General features: G+C 39.1%; 1 protein-coding gene across 1 annotated transcript; it reads right to left on the bottom strand.

Moving 5' to 3' along the window:
- Positions 1 to 1,450: 1,450 nt before the first annotated feature.
- LOC117301386 (hypoxia up-regulated protein 1-like) lies at positions 1,451 to 21,277 on the bottom strand. Its single transcript, XM_033785332.1, has 22 exons — positions 21,181 to 21,277; positions 19,456 to 19,646; positions 18,714 to 18,745; positions 18,499 to 18,577; positions 18,064 to 18,193; positions 17,125 to 17,223; positions 16,485 to 16,613; positions 15,479 to 15,656; positions 14,278 to 14,464; positions 13,068 to 13,202; positions 12,262 to 12,344; positions 11,053 to 11,185; positions 10,413 to 10,603; positions 9,221 to 9,359; positions 8,334 to 8,412; positions 7,849 to 7,967; positions 7,286 to 7,537; positions 6,497 to 6,810; positions 5,137 to 5,347; positions 3,773 to 4,232; positions 2,815 to 2,949; positions 1,451 to 2,558 (listed from the first exon to the last, which is right to left on the bottom strand). Exons 2-22 carry the CDS (start codon positions 19,588 to 19,590, stop codon positions 2,431 to 2,433), a joined length of 3,348 nt encoding a protein of 1,115 aa, XP_033641223.1. The 5' UTR covers positions 19,591 to 19,646; positions 21,181 to 21,277; the 3' UTR covers positions 1,451 to 2,430.
- Between the last annotated feature and the right edge of the window lie 324 nt (positions 21,278 to 21,601).

Below are 21,601 nucleotides of genomic sequence, written 5' to 3'. Positions count from 1 at the left end.
GCATTTACTCCATTTTGTTTGTTCGTTTTCTTAATTTCATTTTGAAGTCGAAGAAATGGGGAAAACAAGATAAAGAATGTTGATACGCCAATGAAAGAAACAAAATGATAAGTCTGAAAATCCGGCATCCATTGGTTGAAGGGAATTTTAAAAAAATCAGGACAAAAATCAAGGTGTTATATTTTAAACATTTGCCAACGAAATGTTTCCGGTTTTTATTGAAACAAAGTACCGAACATGACAAGAAAATGGAGAAGGTTTTGTTTCTTCTCCTGAAAGGGTGTGAGACTTAAATTTTGATTCTGCATCAAAAACATTCAAGTTTAATTCAGTACCAATGGGAGGCTTCGACCGCTAGGTGGCAGCATTGTTTATGCAATTCTGAGTAAGGCCGTGTCCGAAACGACGACTTCGGCTACAGCTACGTCGAGATCAGCGCGTCTACCAGTGTTGAAGAATAGGCAGACGCGAGCGATCTAGCTGGAGCTGTAGCCGAAGTCGCCGTTTCGGACACGGCCCAAGCACACATTACAGAAAACAATAGATTAGCCTGAACATCTGACGTCACACTTTGAGGCTTGTGAATAACACCAGAGACCGGCCTCCAGCCGGCGTGTACATTCTCCTTTGACCTACATTCATTTCACATAGAGATACGCAGTCAAATTCTATGGCAAACGTGATAGGAGTGTACTGTTTTGGGCATAATGGAAAGCTCATGTCACTGTGCACGTTTGTCCCATGATGATATCAGGTAGATATCAGATAGCAGGTACCTGTCTTTATCCTTGCGGATAAAGCACCTTAAAGACAGGGGCCCAGTCTAACAATAGATTCACCTGGCAAGTCTGCTGCCACCTAGCGTCCCAAAAGTCCCTAATTGCCCGACTGTGTACACAGCACTACAGTTACATTCCATTTCAACTATGTACTAAAGAAAAAGACATTCTTTAAAAAGTATTCCCTTGTGGAATGTACTTGGAGGGCTAAGCAGATTTTAGCAGGGTACCAGCCATAAACAGTATACATATCATGATATCCTCACTGGTAACCTGTATCTGGTAAACAAGATTTGTCTGTGCTTAGCAGCTTTACTAAAAATCCGCCCTGCCATCCCACAGCTGTCTAGATGAAAGAAAGTGAGGAAGGGGGAGAATCTGTGGACCAAACACCAACAATAACATAATAATGCGAAATATAAAGTGAACAATGGGAGACTGTGGCCGCTAGGTGGCAGCAGACTTTCCAAGTAAATCCATCGTTTTCAGAAGAGCACATTCTCTACAAGTAGGTAAACAATAGCAAGGAATATCATGTCTGCTGCCACCTAGAGTCCAAAGTCGTCCATTGTGATCAAAACGATGTACAAACAACAATAATATTAAGTCACAATTAAATAAAAATCTTTAACAGTTAAATTTTCAAGACAAACGTTCGTCTTGAAAGTGTGGTAAACTATTGGTGAATGTTTCCATCAATGACAGCAACAAAGAAACAGTGCCCAAACAAAGCACAGGACAACAATGCTGATAATTCATTTGAAATTTTGCAAAAGTCAATTTTATTTCAACATCGTAGAAACTTCTACATGTACATGTTAACAGTTAGAATGGCCGTTTTTTGGTGTGGCCATCTTTTTTGGTCACGATTATTTCACCATTAGTTTACCAGTGAACAGTATTTAATACTCAAATAAATTCATTAATTTCACTGTAAAATGAACAGCTTCTCTCAACCAACACATACACCGTATTTTTCTCTCAACTTTTGAAAAAAATCACTCAAAACCATTACTTGGTGGTAACTATCATAGGCCTGTTTGGTACAAAATCTTGCAGAAATTATGCTACAAAGTCTGGTTGCCCGACTGCATTGATAAATATAGGCGTGGTGGTTGGGGTGTACTTCCACACAGTGAACAATCTTAAGGTGGCAAGGTGTAACACGTCAATTACATGTACTCCACACTTGGCATCTTGCCAATAGTACACAGCTGAACCTTGACCTTCGTGTCCTGCTGAACCTTTTTTAAATAAATAATTCACTTCTTTGGCTTGACAAATCTGACGCAAACACAAAGTGACCAACACTTTTTTTGTGAAGGAAACATTCCTATCAAATTCTCGTGATATTAAAAAAGAACACTGCATCACAAGATTGCTTCGGCCCTCTATTGAGGGAACCTGCTCATTTTGGTTTTGTTCATCCAGGGCCCGATTTCATAGAGATGCCTAAAGCAGAAGATGTTGCTTAACAATTTTCTGCTAAGCAACAAGCAGGACACCAGTCATATTTTGTTTAGTGTGAACTGGTACTTCAGCTGGTAACCTTTTTCTGGTAAGCATACTTTTGTTGTGCTTAGCTAATTTTTGTGCTTAAGCAGCTCTATGAAATTGGGTTGAGGTACTATAAATTATACACTTTTGACCTTTATAGATCCCCAGTATTCCGTGAATTATCTGTATTTGTCTCTTGTTCCGCCGTTGTTGGTGACGGCTTTTCCGTTGTCTCCACGGCTTCTTCGACTTCCTCTTTAGTGTCATCTTCTGTTCCTGCAACTGAATAAGAAGCAAAGAAGATTAATACCAGATTAAAAGATTAACAGATTAACAGACGCACAGTAAGATCAAGATTTAAGTTTATGTATAAAGGCAGTACACCTTTCGTTTTGGAACCCTTCAATTATTTTAATTCCATTAAAGGCAGTGGACACTAATATATTTATCATCATAAAACCTTTCTTGATCACAAGTAATGGGAAGAGATGGATAAGTGTAAAATTTAGTTCCGTGCTTTTGATGGTAGAGTTTTTACCTTCATCGGGAGCAGGCAATTGTAACGGCTCCTCCTCCGTTTCTTTGTAATCTTCTTGCGGTTTTATCGTTTCTGGAACATCTTCTTTTGTTTCATTTGATTCTAAAGGCATCACTTTAATTGGCTCGGCTGATTCTGCAGAAAGACACAAAAATCATCAAGATGAAAATATGTTTCATAAACAGTCTTGACGATGGGGTCAAAATATGTAATGATTGAATATTTTTTTCTTGAAATAATATTTATTTCAAAAAGATATTCATGGCACAATTTCACTGAACTGTTATGCAGAAAATGATGCCAACAAATTTACAAAAACAAAAACATTTATGGGGAAATAATGACACAAAATGCAAAGTTCTCAAATCAGGTTCCATGCTTCTTCTCATTGAACCACAGTCTTGACACTCATTGGGTGACAGATCTTTTTCTTCAGCTGCGCCACGCATCTGGAACTCTCTTCCACTTAATCTTAGATCTTGCCATTGTACCACAATGTCACAGGTTTTCAAGGACTAATTTAGTTGCATCTTTTTTTCTTTGTTTTTGTTTTGTGTTTTGTATTACTGCCACTTGAACACACTAAGCAGGGTGGATATGTGCGCATTACAAATCTTATTGTTATTATTTATTTAGTGTAGTCCCTGGAAATTACAGGGTCACTCTTTTTGTAAACAAAGGTTACACGGTCTACATTTCCACAAACAAAACTAACTTTAGTACATTTGGAAAAAAAAATATTTTGTTGAACCATAAACATCTCAGTCAATTTCAAAATTAAATTCATCTGGGCCTTAACAGAAATATGAATACATAAGAATTCAAAAAAATTAATGAGAGGAACCATTTCAGCACATAAATACACAAAAAAACTCCATCCAAAAATTTATAGCAATTCAGGATAATTAAGCATTCATTTCCAATGTACTAAACCTTAACTAAAATGTATCTATCTCACCTGATATATTGATTTTACTCTTATTCCCATTAATATCGCCTTCAACCACCGTCTCGTTACTCTTTTTCTTCTTCTTAGGTTTATCTTTCTTCTTGGGCGGTCCCGCCTTCGCCTTATTTACCAAGTACCTCAGCTCCCGATCCAACGCAACCATCTTCGTCTTCAAATCTTCGGACAGGAGGACCGGTTTCTCTGTGTCCGACAGTTGAAGCTGCGCTTGTGATTTTTCTGCGTACCACTCCATCGTACTGTTGTAGGCGTTCCCCAAGAGGCCCATTTCGACCTCGGTGAAGAGCTGGATTTCCTTGCTGGCGTTTTTGGCGGCAGACAAGAAGATACTTGAGACGTTTAGGAGCTGCTTGAGATCGGCAATCAACTGAGGGCGCTCTTTGTACTCCTTGACGCGAAAGGAGAGATTTTTTGTGACTTTTTTGAGCTCCTTTAGCTTGTCGCTGAATACCTGAAAAGACCAAAAGTGAAGTTGAAAGGTCAACAGTTTGAAGAATTTCTACATTTACGGCAACAAAGGAAAAAGCGAATAAATCTGTTTTGTACATTTAAATGCATAAAAAATTTTCTTATTTTATAATGACAACTTCCTTCCCGATAAATGACATCAAACAGGGCTTTAAATCAGCATTGAAAGAAATTTTGGGAATAAATGTTTACAACTCAACTTTAAACCCCTTTATCTTAGTTTCATTCCCTCACATCCTGTGGTGTTCTACTTTCAAAACTTGGGGTATCAACATGGGGTTTAAACAGTGTCAAAGGATACGCTATGCTCTTAAAACCATTGGACACTTTCGGTAAACAGTATTGTCCAAGGCCCACACTTCGTGTATCACAACTTGTATATAAAATAACAAACCTGTGAAAATTTAGGCTCAATCGGTCATCGGAGTCGGGAGATAATAACGGGAAAACCCACCCTTGTTTACGCACGTTTGGCCGTGTCATGACATGTGTTTAAAATAAATCCGTAATTCTCGATATCGAGAATTGATATTGTTTTAATGTTTTCTCAAAAAGTAAAGCATTTTATGGAATGATATTTCAAGAGAAGTCTTTCACCATTACCTTCTGTAAACCCTGAAAGTTATTTGTAAATCTGTGAACTTAAAAAAAAATTCTGTTCCGAAAGTGTCCAATAGCTTTAACAAATGACTAAAAAAATATATTAACAAAAAAGTTACTCATCGTTCTTTATTACATCCCATTTGTTACTAACAGCGATAAAAAAAATAGTATTGAAGTCATGTATATCATTCACAAAGAAAAAAAAAATCAAATTTCAATACAACACAACGCTTCTTGAGAGCACAACAACAGTATCCTCGCATCTAGTATTCCCTATGACTTACTGTATGAAATGCATCATCCTCAACCTCATACAGCCAATCCGAAGCTTCCCGGAGTTTGGTTGATATCTTCTCTCGTTGCGCTTCCGTGGAGCATTTCTCGTACTCTTCTTCGTAGAGTTTTTCTTGCATGCTGTAGATGAAGGATTCTAGTGAGTTCATGGCTTGCTCTTTGGCGATACGTTCCTCTTCTCTCTTGCGGAGCTCCTTCAATCTAAGCAGAAAAGCAAAACAATTCTTTTATTAAATTTGTGTTCTGGACAAGTGGAAAAGACCACTGGACTCAAGCTCTGGTGTTTTGTTCAGCAGTGTGTGGGTTTGAGGTGACTCTTAAAGGCAGTGGACACTATTGGTAATTACTCAAAATAATTATTAGCACAAAACCTTCCTTGGTAACGAGTAATGGGGAGAGGTTGATGGTATAAAACATTGTGAGAAACGGCTCCCTCTGAAGTGCCATAGTTTTTGAGAAAGAAGTAATTTTCCACGAATTCGATTTCAAGACCTCAAGTTTAGAACTTGAGGTCTCGAAATCAACCATCTAAACGCACACAACTTCGTGTGACAAGGGTGTTTTTTCTTTCATTATTATCTCGCAAGTTTGATGACCGATTGAGCTCAAATTTTCACAGGTTTGTTATTTTATGCATATATTGAGATACACCAAGTGAGAAGACTGGTCTTTGACAATTACCAATAGTGTCCACTGTCTTTAAGTGACAAGGCACAAAGACAGGACTCAAAATTTTGGGGAGAATCAACAAGACTGGCGGACTAGCTCAGAATCTTTACTGGACCGGGATTAATTTACAAGACCAGGCCATGCAGTATCAAAATTAACAGAGACTAGAATCGAAACGACAACTTGGTTTTGTCATCTAAACTGTTTTATTTGAAGAAAAAAAACCACTAAGTCAAGATTTATCTCTTCTGTTTTCATGGGTGATACTGGACAGAATTCAAAGATATTTGTGAGACTCAAACACAACATTTGAACATCATTCTTTTGAGACAAAGATGTTGAATTGGAGAAGAAGAAAAAAACAAGACCACCTGGGTCCAATTTCATGGCTCTGCTTACCGCTGAATTCTGCGCTTACTATCACGATTCTGCGCTAGCCTTGTAAGCGTAGAATGCCTAGTAACGTGAAGTACGCACGCGCAGAAGCCAAAATTCGCAGCTAACCAGAATTCCCTGCTTCCGTAAGCGCCGATTCAGTGCTTACGGCAAGCAGGGCCATGAAATTGGGCCCAGGCTTGTCTTGTCTCAAGCCTGGCCCTACAGTGAAATCACTGGCCTCGGGCCATTGGACCAGTGTAAAATTCAAGCCCTGTATAAAACTTTTCATCCATGCAGTCTTACTTGTTTCTTGACGCCTTTCGCGCATCCTTGGATGGTTCAGGGATCCCCAGCACCTCAGCCTCCACGGTCAAATTCTCCTTGATAGTCACCACTTTAGGTTTAGACACAGTCTTTGTTTCTTTCTTGGTCTCCTCCTTCCCTCCCTTCTTCTTATTCTTCTTTTTCTTCTTCTTTTCTTTGCTGCTCTCCTTTTTCTCCTCGGATTTCTCCTCAGACTTTTCTTCTTTCTTATCGTCCGTCTCATCAGCTTCTTGTGGAGCGTCTTGTTTGCTTTCGACGTCTTTTAGATCCTCCGCTTGTTCTTCTGGGCTTTCCTGTAAAAAAAACATTCAAAGGAACGTTTCCTCATTGTATTCAAAAGATATTTTCAAGCCTAAAGGCCACATCACAGGGCAATTTTTTTCAGGCAACTTGGAGGCAACCAGCTGCTCTGTACATGTACGTACAAGGAACACTTTGGCAGCACAAGACACATTCTTCTTGCAGTATCTCATTATCTCAAAGCAAAATAATGAGAAAACTGAATTGTAAATGGGTTTTCTTATTAGAGGACTAACACTTTGCGAACAAACACGGTCGGCCATTTTGTGGAGGCAAGTATTAGTTCACGACATACAAGGAAAACCACGCAATTTCGAGTCATATTTTTGTGGATCTTTATGTTCTACTTTTAAAACATTTTTCCAACCATATTATGCATCTTATAACAAACAGTTTCAAATGCCTTTCATAAACCAACTTGCCCGACCCAAGGCAATGTGTCCCTTTAATTTTGAGCCTTTAGCTTACTTGTTCACCAGCTTCTTTCTCTGCCTCCTGCTCATCTCCTTTTGTCTCCGTTTCTCCCGTCTCTTCAGCCTCATCTTTAGGCGTCTCTTCCTCTTCTCCTACTTCCTCCTCTTGGGTCTTCTCTGCTACATCTTCAGAGTCTCCCGTCTCCTTGACAACCTCTTCTTCATCTTGGGTCTTCTCAGCCGATTTCTCCTCTTCTGTGCCTTCTTGTTTGGGTTCCTGGTCGGATTCTTTGTCAACATTTCCATCCTGTCATAAATGAGAAAACGAATTTTCGTTTTAAAAAATTTGTTCAGAACAATGGATTGTGCTGAAGATAAAGTGTAGCCTACTGTAGTCGAATCACGATTGACTTGATGCTTCTGCACTCTCATCTCCAGAAGTTCTGACACATGAAAAAAAAAGGCTCAGGGCTGAGACTCTGAAAAACTTAAAAGTCTGAAATTTGCTCGTCCCGGGAGTGGAACACACATAAATAGGGGTTTCCTTAATAACCTATTTTTCACATGCCTGCCAGACGAGTCAACTAAGATCGCTTAAAACTTTGGGCTGAAGCCTACCTCCTTCGCAGGTGCTTCCTCGTCTGTTGCTCCGTCCTCTCCTTCTGGTTTCTTCTCGGTAGCGTCCGTCGTGTCATCGCTCGATCCAGAAAAGAAACTACTGATGGTCTTTCCAAGTTCTGACATTGAACAAAATAAATAACATAATTTGTTTTTACCCTTACATGTTAGCACTGTATACACAGTACTTTCCCGAGTTCTGCGTAAACAGAATTTAAAACTATAATTTACTGGAAACTTCTGATAATCACCATAATTATTAGGGGGATAGGTTGGCTCAGTGGGTTCTTTCACCTCTGTGAACCCCCGTTTGAATCCCACCTCAGACATGAGCATTGCATGTGGATTGGATGGTCCTCCCACATTTCAAACTGAACATTCTTCTAGTAATTACTATCCGTCCTATTATTAGCGCTAATTGTGCTGTTGGGTGTGTAATATCAAATTAAAAACTATATAATGCTTCATGAATATTCATGACTTACTTTGAAGAGTGGATTGTTCTTCCTCGGTCTCGTTGACCTCTACCATCACATTCTCTGTCTTCTCAAATACAGACTCCACCTGCAAACGTGATATCATTCTAAATTACTACAACAAAATACTTGATATGGTAAATCTATACACTTGTTTCTTTACTGAAAATGTCAAATTGCAACCCCTCCGTCTCCCATGTCTACATATACCTCATTAAAGGTAGACTACCTTTGAATTAAATAAAACAAACTCAACAAATAAATGTTTTACTTAGCATATAAAAATAAAAATTTGCCAGGAGATATGAAATATGCAAAAGCAGTTTTTAAAAAATCCATACAAATTGCACTAATGGCCGTATAGTTCTGAGCAGACGTGTTATTCTCTTTAAACGGTATAATAATTGCACAGGGGATAAGGAGAACTATTTGGTTTTATCAAACACGAAAGTGTAATAAGCACTTTACTCAGTACTTTACCCCGAGTCCCGAGGGAACAAAATTCACAAATAAACTACTCTGGTGTGATTTGAACCCACACCCCTTGGTGACTAGAGGCCACAAGAAAAACTTACTGTATAACAAATAATAAATTAATTTATATTAAGGAAATTTCATACAAACAATATTAATTCAACTCATAAAATACATTACAAATAAAAAATCAAAATATCAAATACAAGCAATATAATTTGTGTGTAATATTAAAGAGAGATGAACAAAAAGTCACACAAATAAACAGAACAAGAAATTCAACAAGAATATTATTCAAAACTCAAAAATGAATTTCAAAATATCAAATATTGCATTTTTCAAAATCAGGTCACTCTTTTACAGACAAATGATTCATCAGATAAACTTCATTTAAGAGAAGCATTTTGATTGGTCAATCTTACCGTATCCAAGTGAAGTACACCACTCTCATCCAATCGGAAGTGAGCTTTGATGCCCTTGGACTCTGCATCTGATCGTTTCTTGAGGGCTTTTTCTACTCCTTTCAGAGTGTAGGTCATGAGGTTGGTGGAGCCAAACGATCTGATGGAAAAAAAAGACGAGACTTAAAATATATATTAGTGTGACCAGGATGTTGTTAGAGTCGATAAGAAGGGATACTGAGGAGAATAGCTTTGCCGTTCACAATTATTTATTCTGGAAAATAGGAGAGAACAGAGTCCGTTATGTGGTGTGGTCTCTCGTGAATATAATTTGAAAGTCAGTGAAATGTGAACGTGAAGCTTATGAGGGCGCAAGTGTTAACAGGTTGATTTGCATAAATAAACGTTTCTAAAACGAACTGAATTGGCGGAAGGATAAAAAGTAAGGTAAGTAATACGTTTACAAATGAAAGAAAATAGTACATTTAAAGGAAAAATAAGAAAACTCTGTGGGGCGTCTTCATAACCGTCACATTAGCATAAAAACATACTTGGTAACGAGCAACAGAGAGCTGTTGATTGTATAAAACATTGTGAGAAACAACTCTCCCCGACATAATGTAGTTTTCGAACAGGAGGCAATTTTTTACTAAATACTAGAATCTTCAGGCCTGAAACCTTTCATAGACATATGAAAGCACACAAATTTGTGCAACAAGGGTGTTTTTTCTTTCACTGGGTGCGTTCGTTTAGCTCCCCTGGGGCGACCCCGGTGTGTGACGTTTTTTTTTTTCCAGGGCGAATGTGGGCAATTATCTGCACACATTTGTCCTGGAAAAAAAAAAAACGCCACACACTGGGGTCGACCCAGGGAAGCTAAACGAACGCACCCATTATTCTCTTTCAACTTCGATGACCAATGAAGTCCAAATTTTCACATGTTTGTTATTTTATGCATCAGCTGGGATGCACTAAGTGCCAGGGTCCAATTTCATTCATAAAGCTGCTAAGCAGAAAACACTGCTTGACAAGTTTCTTTGCCAAGCAAAAATGGAGTGGGGCACCAGTCAAAACAATTTAAACGCAATGTAATTTTGGTTGGTAACCTGTTTCTGTTAAGCAATAATTTTCTGTGCTTAGCAAGTTTTTGTGCTTAGGCTTTATGAAATTGGGCCCTGTGTCTTTAAACTAAATGAAATTGAGAAATACTCACTTAAGGTCGTCGTCCTTGAGTACCAGCTCCAGATCCTTGTAGCTGACCGTGAACGAGAAGTCTGTCTTGTGACGATTAAATGTCATGACCTTCTTCTGGGGGAAGGGATTATTTTGTCCGAAGAGTGTCCTTTTGACTGTTTTAGTCACCTCCTGGCCATCGTCGTCTGTCCCTACTCGCTGAAACTCAACCTTTAGAAAAGATGAATGAAAATCATTAGCAAGGACTGGAAAATATAAATCACAGTACCTGATTTTATTTTTACAAATTTCCAACATCACTTAGTTAATACTTTATGAAGGTTTGAGGCCAATTTCATGGTCCCTACTTAACGGTAAGTACAGCTAACTACAGCAGAACAATTTGCTAAGTGTAAGCGTATTTAACAGGTTTGCAAGACAGTAAGGCAGCCAGCTTGTGAGTTCACCATGGGTTGTTATCTTCCATTTTCATTCAGTAAGCAGCGAAAGGTTATGGCATGCCTTTTACCTAGCTTACGGTTAGCAGCACAAATCAGCCGTTGAGCAGCTCTATGAAATTGTCCCTGTATCCAATTTCATAAAGCTGTTAAGCAAGAAATGCTGCTTAGCAAATTTCTTTGCTAAGCATAAAATGAGGGGGATTGGGTCTCATCGCTTACCTGGATGGGATAAACATTTGCATCCTTGACGATGAACTTCTTAACTTTGAATCCCTTGCTGAGATGAGCAGCCTGGTAGACCGCTCCCAAAGCTGCTGCCTCGTCAGCGTTGATATTCTTACCCAATTCACTCCTAAAATATCAAAAAGAAATGTGTTTTTTTATCTATGCAAGATAACCCCAAACAAAGCTAAAAGCCACCCTTGGTTAAAGACCCTGGACACTTTTGATAATTGTCAAAACCCAGTTTTCTCACTTGGTGTATCTCAACATATGCATAAAATAATAAACCTGTGAAAATTTGAGCTCAATTGGTCGTTGAAGTTGCGAGATCATAATGAAAGGAAAAAACACCTTGTCACACGAAGTTGTGTGCTTTCAGATGCTTGATTTCGAGACCTCAAATTCTAAATCTGAGGTCTCAAAATCAAATACGCGGAAAATTACTTCTTTCTCGAAAACTACATTACTTCAGAGGGAGCCGTTTTTTTACAATGTTTTTTACTATCAACCTCTCCCCATTACTTGTTACCAAGTAAGGTTTTATGCTAATAATTATTTTGAGCAATTACCGTTAAAGTCCACTGCCTTTAAGGGCTTCAAGAAGAAAGAAACAATAACTCTGAAGGTAGGAACTTATATTCTTCTTAATGATGACAAATTCTTATATAGCGCATTTCACAATAAACCGTATCAATGCGCTTTACATTAGTCCCCTGGTCATTGGGCCAATAAACATCCCTTTAATCTTTCTCAGCTCCCAATAGGGAGTATACAGCCCCGAGCTGCCGTGGCGCTCCGAAAGCTTTTTATTCACAATATCAACCTCTACCCTCGCAGGTACCCATTTATACCCCTGGGTGAAGAGAAGCAATTATAGTAAAGTATCTTGCTCAAGGACACAAGTGTCACGACTGGGATTCGAACCCACACTCCGGTGAATTAGCACCAGAACTTGAATTTGATGCTCTTAACCACTCGGCCGTGACACTCTACACTCTATAGAGTGACACTCTATATACTCTTCTTAGAGTATATAGATTGCAGGATGGAGGCATCCATGCACCAGGCAAGGAGTTTTAAAGAGATGCAGCTCATAGATTAAAGCTGTTGATTACCGCAATTATGTACAGTGCTTCTGGTCAAATTATCTTAAGATGGTCTTGTTTATTTCTTTTTTAAAGCTCAACTCCGAGAATAACGACTCACCTCTTGGTGACCTCCATCAGAGTTTCTTGGACCTTGGGAACTCTGGTTCCTCCTCCGACAAGAATAATGGAGTCAATCTCACTCTGAAAAAGGAAAATAATAATAGTAATAATAGAAAGTAGTCCCCTTGGTGGTTGGAGCGCTGAGAGCACTGAAGAAACATCTACAATCCCGGCCATATCTTGTTGGGCCCCCCTGCACCCTTTCAACGTTGGTTCTGATTGCACGGTCTTCTGCTTTCCAGTCCCCCTTTCAATGTTGGTTCTCATTGCTGCACAGTCTTCTGCGTTCCAGTCGACATTGAGAGGGTAGGGGGGAGAGAATGTTTATTGTCAGGGGGAAGCGGACAGGGAATGGTTTTTTGTAACGTTAGGAATGGGTGGCCCAAGCATTTTGGCCGGGATTGTAGACAAAAAGGGACAAAATGTGAGCGGACAAAATGTGAGGAAAGATCTGTTACAGATGGTGGCGCTTTTGGGAACAGCAAAGATCCTGAGAAAGGAGGAGGAGTTACTGCCTAAAAGGAAAATCTTGCATTTGCATGCCGTGACAAGATGAAAAAATAATATAACCAGTTCTTATGTAGCGCATTTTACAATCAATGTCCTCAGTTACCCTAGTGTGAAGTATATTGGAAAAGTTTGTGAAATCTATCATACTGCGCCTTGAACACCCAGCAGGGTGGATACGTGCGCATTACAAGTCTTATTATTATTATTATTATTATTATTATTATTATTATTATTATTATTATTATTATTATTATTATTATTATTATTATTATTATTATTAATGCTTCAACTTACCATGCTCAGCTCGGATGACTTCAGAGCCATGTCTATGGGTCTACTGATTCGCTCAAACAGATCAGCACACATCGTCTCCAACTCAGCCCTTGAGACCTTGTGACGTAGATCTTGCTCTTCCATCACATTCTCCACCTATCAGAAGATAAAAGCCAATTAATAAGGGAATCAATCTGTGGTGAAGAGGTTTTCAACTAGTGGTTTAATCCCAACGAGGCCTGGTTCTTGATAATTTTACCAAGACGAAGTCAAGGTAAATTATTAAGAACCAGGCCTCGGCGGGTTTAAACCACTAGTTGAAAACCGATTCAACACACTTTGATTCCCACTCATAAATACCTTTTCGGTCAAAAACATCAACACTTTTTGGTCAAAAGGTAAAATAAATGCAAAAATTATAATTGTTCAATGATTTCTTTGAACACAACACCCCCCAGCTATGAAATGGTAAGGCCCTCGGGTAAGCAACTCCTTATAAGGAGATTGCTGTGCGCGTCGCGCGTATCGCGTGATGCTGCACAACTGTTTCAGCTGTTGCTCTCAACCAATAGGAATGAAGAAACTGTCTTCTCTGCACAGGTGCAAGCGCGCGTGTCACGCCCATGTTATAACACTCTTTACTGGTGTTATATCATCCGTTCAAACAACACCTCGTGATGCCCTCTCGACCAATCATAATGGATAAACCGTCTTAGGTATTTATGAATAAGGATTGTTACGCAGGCATGGAGTCTCATCTTTCAGAGGGCAAGGACAATTTCATTTTTTCAAAGGGTAGCTACATTGGAAAATATTGCTTAAGCACGAAAACAGCTTGCTTATTTTACACATGTTACTGGCCAAAAATTCATGTCATATACATTGCTTGTGACTGGTATTTAGCTGTTGTATACTTAGTATAACAATTGAGTGGAGTCTTGGCCGGTAATCTGATTTTACTAAGCAAGGAATTTTTTGCTTAAGCAAAAATCTGTGCTTAAGCAGCTCCATGAAACTGGGCCCAAGGGCACTCAGGCCATGAAAAATATGACCTTTAATTCAAAGCAGGCATGTTTTTTAGTCCTAGTCGGGAAAAAGATAGACCATTTTGTTGTGAACAACCAACTCGTAAATGGGGTGTAGGCTTTCATAGACCCTTCACGCTATTTAATCAATTTTTCGCATTTTTTGTTCAAGCGTATAAAAATCAGAAAACAGACGAAGGAGTTACCTGTGCCATATGATCCATGTTGGCGCTCAAAACTTTCTTCAATCTATTTGCCTCCTTGAATAACTTGGACATGGCCCTCGGTACTTCCCTCACGTCTTTCGACGTCTTCTTTGTTTTGTGGAAGGTCTCTGCAAGATAGTCTCGTAGACGCAAATCGATTTCCAGACCACCAAGGGTGCGGTCAAATCTGAGATATTAAGAAAATATTATACACATAATGAATGTTTATGAGTGCAATGGTGCGAATATGTTCATGAGTTGAAAGATGGAATGTTCTATTCAACGAGGCGGAGCCGAGTTGAATGGAACATTCCAGCTTTCAACGAATGAACATATTCGCACCATTGCACGAATGAAAAACATTCATTATTTGTTTTATATAACATCCAAGTAGATCTTTGTCATTTTGATTGAAAGATACAACTTTCAAAACAAACAATTTCAACTGTAGAAGCTGAATGCTAGTAATTTTACTATGCCTTCTTGCAGTAACACCTGCTGCGTTACCAAAGACACGCGCACGCAGTGATGTTTTTACTCAGCTTTTTCGTTCCATCCGAAAAGTACCATTGCACGCTGCCAGCGTGCAATGGTACTTTTCGGATGGAACGAAAAAGCACGGTGAGTGACTCAGAGTGCAATGGTACTTTTATTTGCTATCACGTGACGGACAATCCTCCAATCAAATGGCAAGGATCTGCTTGGGTGTTATATAATACAAAATAATACGCATCAGGACGAGAGTCATTGCCGACAAAAAGGTCTGACATAGAATCTGAATTTCAGGACAATGTTGAAAGAATGATATTTCAAAATTTGTGTAATACCTGAATTTAAAGATTCCAAGTCTTCTTCACTGAGGGGTACTGATTTGTTTAAGATAATCTTTCCATCAAGGGAACTTGGCAAACTCCAACAAGTGAATATAAACACCAAGCTGGCAACCGCCAAATTCTTTCATACAAATATTGGTTCAACATTTCTAAACGTTTACATTTGCACAAATCAAGAAATTGCGATTCAGTAACTAGATGACAATACTTATTCTAGTCATTGTGAAACCAGTGGTTAGCCTGGTAGGATTCGAACCCAAAACCTTGTGACCACTGGGTGACTTTGCTGAAGTGTAACTCAAGTCTGAGTCCCGAAGCTGTCGGAAAAGACTTATACAGTGTTTGGTCGGCTTCCTTTTGTGACTTACCCGAGTCCCTTGACAACAAGTTGAGGGTTAGTCTCTACAAAGGTTTTCTCTTTCGTCTTCACGATCTGGTAACCAACAATGGATACCGTCGTGCTGCCAGCTCCCATGTCGAAGAACATAACGTTGTGGACGGTGCTGTTGAAATCATTCCTCCTGAATACTCCGTAGTTTAGAGCCACTGTGGACAAAACAAGCATTTTGAATAATAAAAAAAAAAACATTCTTGCATAAAGCAATAAATCTGCAAGGGTTGATGTGTCGTGGCTGAGCAGTTAAGATCACCATACTCAAGCTCAAGTAGGAAGAAACTATATTAATAAATAGTAAACTTGCGGGTACAACCATGTCTTAATCTCTTTAGTGGGATTTTTTGGCTCTGAAAACAGCCGATGTGGTCTTGTTGTTTCGAACAGTACACTCTGCTCGTCTTCAGGAGAAAGCTCAGATCCCTGTCTTAACACTTGCGTTTTTGAGCAGGACACTTTACCATAAATGCTTTGTCCTAGATGGTACAAAGCCATAGGTATTATGCACAAGAAGTGGTATAAACAACCCAGACCACACATCCTGGGTAAGATTTTACAATTCCATGTACGGCCACAGCCTCTTTAATCACTAATAATAATAATAATAATTAATGGCTTCTTATACACGCCTCTCTTAATATTTATGCATGAGGTACGTCACAATGTTAACTCAAAACGAGGCGATGGGCGCAGCCACTGCAAGTGATGGGGGAAGTGCGCCCATAGCCTCATTTTGTGTAAGAATTAGGAAGTCATGCATAAATATTAAGAGAGGCGTATAGCTCGCATATCGTCAGTCAGTGACGCTCCCGGCACTGTGATCGTATCAACACAATTTTAGTAAGAGCAGTCAAGCGACAACATCTTTTTCTCGCAGACACATTCAAAATGTAGACACACAATTTGAACTTTTAACCAGCTTCCTGTTCTTGCCAAGCAAGATTAGTAACTTCATGCTAAGCATATTTGGATGTACATACCAGCAGCGATGTCATTCATTAGTTGCAGTACTTTAATCTCGGCCAGTTCAGCAGCATACATGACTGCATCTCTCTCCGCTTGATTGAAGAAAGCTGGCACGGTGATCACTGCTTCTTTAACTCTCTGCTCTGAAGACCAGAGAAAGAGCGAAAATAAAGACTTAAATTTTTGTTCACAGAACTTGGGAAAGTACTGAGTATACAGTATATGGTGCTTAATACACATCAGTGTAAGGGTAAATAAACAAAGTTATATTTCCTATCCCCCAACGAGAAACATAACATCCTTTAAACTTTTGCAATACCCGCTGCTTAAGATTCAAACTGATTCTAGCCATCAAGCTAGCTTGGTGATCTAGTGGTGAGATAGCTGCACTAGCAAAGCAAAGATCAGGGTTCGAATCCCACCTGAGTGATTTGCCTGTGGAAATTTTCACAGAATCCAGGAAAAATACCGAGTTTACCATGCTAAATACACAACAGCACCCTCAAGAGTCCTGATTCCCGTTCTGAAAACTGTGTGGTCCAGGCGATCTTAATTTTTTAACTACTTTTCTGAAGGGATTTGAACCGGTCGCTAGCGACTGGGCGGTGCACGAAAGAGTTAAGATTGGAAGCATGACAGCAAGAACAAACCTACCTGCAAAGTCTTCCGCTAGTTCTCTGGACTTGTTGAGTACGATGGCCAACAACTCCTCCGGATAGTATTTATCCTCTCCACTTTTGAAATATACAGTGCCTGAAGAAAACATCAAGATGAAATTAACTGTCTGGTTACCATCGGTTCTTTTCAGAACAACAACAACAACTCAAAAAAACAATCAATAACCATCTCAACCTTTTGAAAAAGTGAGCAATGAATTAGCTGCAACAAAGTGTTTAACAACCAAAATGAACAGCAGACCCTAAGGGTCCGACTATAGCAGGTTCCTCATCAACGGGTAACCGACCGAATCGGCTTGGGTCAAAACCAACATCGGCAGAATTTTAAACTTTGCATGGTGGGAAAACAATCAAGTGAGGTTTGCGCGCAGACACATTGATAAGTTGTGGTGATTCTGAAAAGAACCGGTGGTTTGACAATGTAATGTTTTGATCAGGTTCCTTCTGAAGACAATCAGAGCGTACTAATCGAAACATTGACTTATCAAACCAACAAATCTTTTTAAACCACCACAACTTATAGAGAGAAGTTAGGTGTTGATGTCTCCATGTACCTCACTTGATCAAAACAAAACTTCTGTCTCTAGCTACTTGCAATCTCGGTAGTCTAGTTGGTAAGACACTGCTCTAGAATTGCAAGGGTCATTGGTTCGAATCCTGCCTCTAGCTACTTGGCAATCTCAGTAGTCTAGTTGGTAAGACACTGCTCTAGAATTGCAAGGGTCGTTTGTTCGAATCCAACCCAAGTAATATCTCTGTGATTTTCCATAGAACTTGGTAGACAGTGCTAACACACATTGGTGTTAGGGGAAAACCAAAATTAATAAACTTTCTGCAGTTCTTATAAGTGTTCACTTTTGCCTGCCACAAGTTCAATGGAAATCCTAATATATCTGTTTGTCGTATAGAGCCCTACCTCTTTCTTCATCCTCTCCGAGCTGTACGTACGGAAACCTCTTCATGTAATTCTGTACTGCTGGGCTGTCTAGTTTCTTGGCCAGTAGGTCTTGCATGTAGAAGTAAGCATTCTGGGGATACCTCAGCCCCTAAGTAAACAGAAATACTACATATTTTAAAGACATTATATACCTGGGGCAGTCAGGTTGGCATAGTGGTATCTATCCTTGGCTTTTATGAGAGTCCTGGCCTTTACGACCAGAAATAATCAATGAAATGAAAAAATTACTTGAGATGAAATGAAAAAATTGCTTCGCACCGGACCATGTATTTAATAGGTTAAAATGAGTAGGACCAAATGAGCCATTTTGAAGTTGGATTTGAACAAAGTCTTTTCGGTCACAAGGGAATGCTGAACTTTTAAACAAAGAATAAACTCTAAAAAGATTCTCACCACTGCGAGCGCCGCATCTCCAAACTGGACCTCTCCATCTTTTATTGAGACCATGACAGGAGTTTTCCTGCGCGACTCTCTAAAAAAGGATTGAAACATATTACAAACTTAACAATATACAATGCTAACATAACAATACAACAGATTTTGTTAAAACATCTCAAACAAAAGAATGGACAAACAATGGGCAACTACAATACTAAGAAATTACTTACTTATTTAGAACTATCTCCATGGGAACACCAGGCTGAAACAGGGAACAAGAAAATATAAAACATATTGTTATGTCTCAAATGTGGTAGAGGGGGGGGGAAACAAAAACAAATTTAATTTTTTGTTTCATTTTTTTCAGACACTTTTACAAGAAAACATTGTGTCCATCACCCAACAATTATGCCAAGTCTGGGTGATGGTAACTGATTATTGGGGGTTACTAGAGCGGGAAGTGAACCAACAACCTCTGGATTGATGTGCCTGATGCTCTACCAAATCAGCTATGATGTTGGCAGTCTCCTTATTTTTGTCATATCTTTGTTCGTGGTGTTAATAGACCCTTCCCATGAAATATGTAAATTGCACATAGCGCGTGCGCACTAATGTTTTGGTTGGCAAAATGAGGGAACATCGCGCTGTTTTGTACACGGCTTATGGGTGCGTGACGCAGACGAGACTGCGCGTCTGCTTAGTGCACAACTCTATGGCGTTTGCCAATCAACTGGGTCTGTACGCATGCGTGAATGGGATTAGCATATTTCATGGGAAGGGTCCATTGTCGTCTAACCAGGGATTACACTCAAATTACGATACAACCTTGGAAGCAGCAGCCAAGATATCAAATTATAGGCCTAAACCACAAGGGACATTGGGTAAATTAATGATCTCTAACTAAGGGTTCAACCAATCAATTCAACAGGATCATCAAAGATGCAGGGAAAAATGAATTATTCATAAACCAACCTTGACAAGGGCAACCTTAAGCCATTCAGAGCTGAGATCTACTGACATCACTGCTAAGGAGGCAGAGCCTTGAATGTGATTGGCTGCAACCATGATTGCAACAGCCAATGAAAAGAGACCTGCTCTCACTTCCATTCTAACTGCTTCGTTTTAAAATGTGTGTGATCGGGAAAACTTATAACTAAGTATGTCTGTGGAAACAACAAGAACAGAGGAAAAATAAGGTTTCTGTTAGACCCAGTAACTGGGCTGGGGCGCTGTATTCCTTTTTCGAAATGTTGACATTTTCTGTCTTACTATGACAGAAAATGTCAAAATTTTGAAAAATGACAGAATATGTCAAAATTTCTAAAAAGGAATACAGCACCCCAGTTACTGGGTCTAGATTTCTGTGGAATTGCCGGCCTGGAATAACACAGTGGGCCACGGAGGTCATGGCGCCATTGCCCCTGGTCTTGGCCTTGGTGTCCTTTCAAAAGCGTCCAATAGACTGTACAATGGAAGTGCCCTTTGCAAAATGAAAATGGCCATGCCCTCTCAAAGATGAAATTCCAGCACTGGCGGACTGGTTTGAGAAGAAGGCCCAACTTCATAGATCTGCATTAATACTAATAGCGCAAAAGGTAGCATTAGCACACTAACAACAAAATTCTGCTATTCCTAGATGAGATACTCTTTTTTGGGGGGTAAACATTTTTGAAACAGTGTGGTTACACTTGCAGCATAGGGAAATCTTTCTCAATAGGAAAATCTCCAAATATCTGTATCCGGCCACCACTTCACTTTTTCAAATGTTATGAAACAAATTATCAGGCATGTGAGTACCTATCTATGAAAAAAGAGGAAAAGAGAAAACTGGACAAGAATAAAGAGGAAAAGATACTATTCCTTTACTTTTGTACACAGAAAGTGAAGAAAAGAAAGTGAAGAAAAAAAAGAGGCAAGTCAAAACCAAAAAAAGGAAATCAGCTGAAAAAAGGAAGTCTCACATGCCTGAATTATATACAATGATAATAATAAGGATAACTTTCCGTATGGCGCCACCACTTTTTCACTCATTTTTACAAAAAGGAATATATCAATCAGGTAAATTAGATACTAGTATATTATTTTATTTCGAATGAAAAAGTGGTGGCGCCATACGGAAACTTTTCCAATAATAATATTAATATCAAAATGAATTAACTCTTCTGAATGAGACTGAGAGTGTGAGACCATTATTTGAATTTGTTTGACTTTGAATTTGATTAGAAAATTTGTGGAAATGTGGTGGTACGGTAGGACTTCTTTCCCAAAAACTCTTTCAATTCATGACATTTTTTCAGGCATGTGTCAGGAGGCAAAACCGAACAAGAAAACCAAGATTCAAGGTTCACAATGGATGAGAAACGCAATAAACAATGCACAACGACAATGTAATATTAATAATATCATGGAGGTAATTAATGATGAATGTACATAATTATGCACACTGTGTGTGAGTACGGTGTAAAACTGTAGGGATGTACACGTCAGTAATAAGTAACCCTGCACCAGTCTCATGAATGCAGTAGACAATGCATTGTGATTGTTGCATGCAGTGTTATTACGTGAAAAACAACATGTGGAAATTTCGCATTTTTAAGCCAAACTCTCTGTCCATCAACTACATGATTATCAAAGTTAAATTGCACATTCAAAGCCAGTAAGGGTTCACAATTTAAAGGATCAGAACAATATACTTACACAATTTCTTTTAACTTCACGAAACGCCGGTACACAAAAAGGCATAAATGATGGCAACACACATGTCAGCATCGCTTTTGTGCACGAACCATCTGTGCAAAAGAAACGTGTACATATGGTGACCCGGAAGTGATTTCTTCTCCAAAATCTGAATGTGGCGAAATCCCATTGGCTGAAATCTGACCGCGCTCATGTTTATTCATATTTTGGGGGAGAGACGGGTGAGATCATTGGTTCAAAAAGAGTATAGACGAAGGTAAAAACAAATTTTCGGTAAATTTTGTTCAGCATTTCGTCATCTTGCAATTAGTAAAGCAGGCCATCCTTTTCCACAATTTGTACAAGTACTGAGTATAATAATACAAGAATTGTTTCCAAAGTTCACATGGCAGGTCCAGTGGTAAACCCTTAATAGACTTTT

The sequence above is a fragment of the Asterias rubens genome, chromosome 17 (assembly GCF_902459465.1).
Source record: "Asterias rubens chromosome 17, eAstRub1.3, whole genome shotgun sequence".
Taxonomy (NCBI): Eukaryota; Metazoa; Echinodermata; class Asteroidea; order Forcipulatida; family Asteriidae; genus Asterias; species Asterias rubens.
The sequence above is the reverse complement of the archived record's forward strand: the minus strand, read 5'-3'. Positions and strand labels throughout refer to the sequence as shown.

Coding starts and splice junctions, on each gene's coding strand:
- LOC117301386 (XM_033785332.1), bottom strand. CDS start 19,590: ATGGAAGTGAGAGCAGGTCTCTTTTCATTGGCTGTTGCAATCATGGTT. Junction 11,186..12,261: donor CTGATGGAGGTCACCAAGAG/GTGAGTCGTTAT, acceptor TTGATATTTTAG/GAGTGAATTGGGTAAGAATA. Junction 6,811..7,285: donor AGAAAGAAGCTGGTGAACAA/GTAAGCTAAAGG, acceptor TTTTTTTTACAG/GAAAGCCCAGAAGAACAAGC.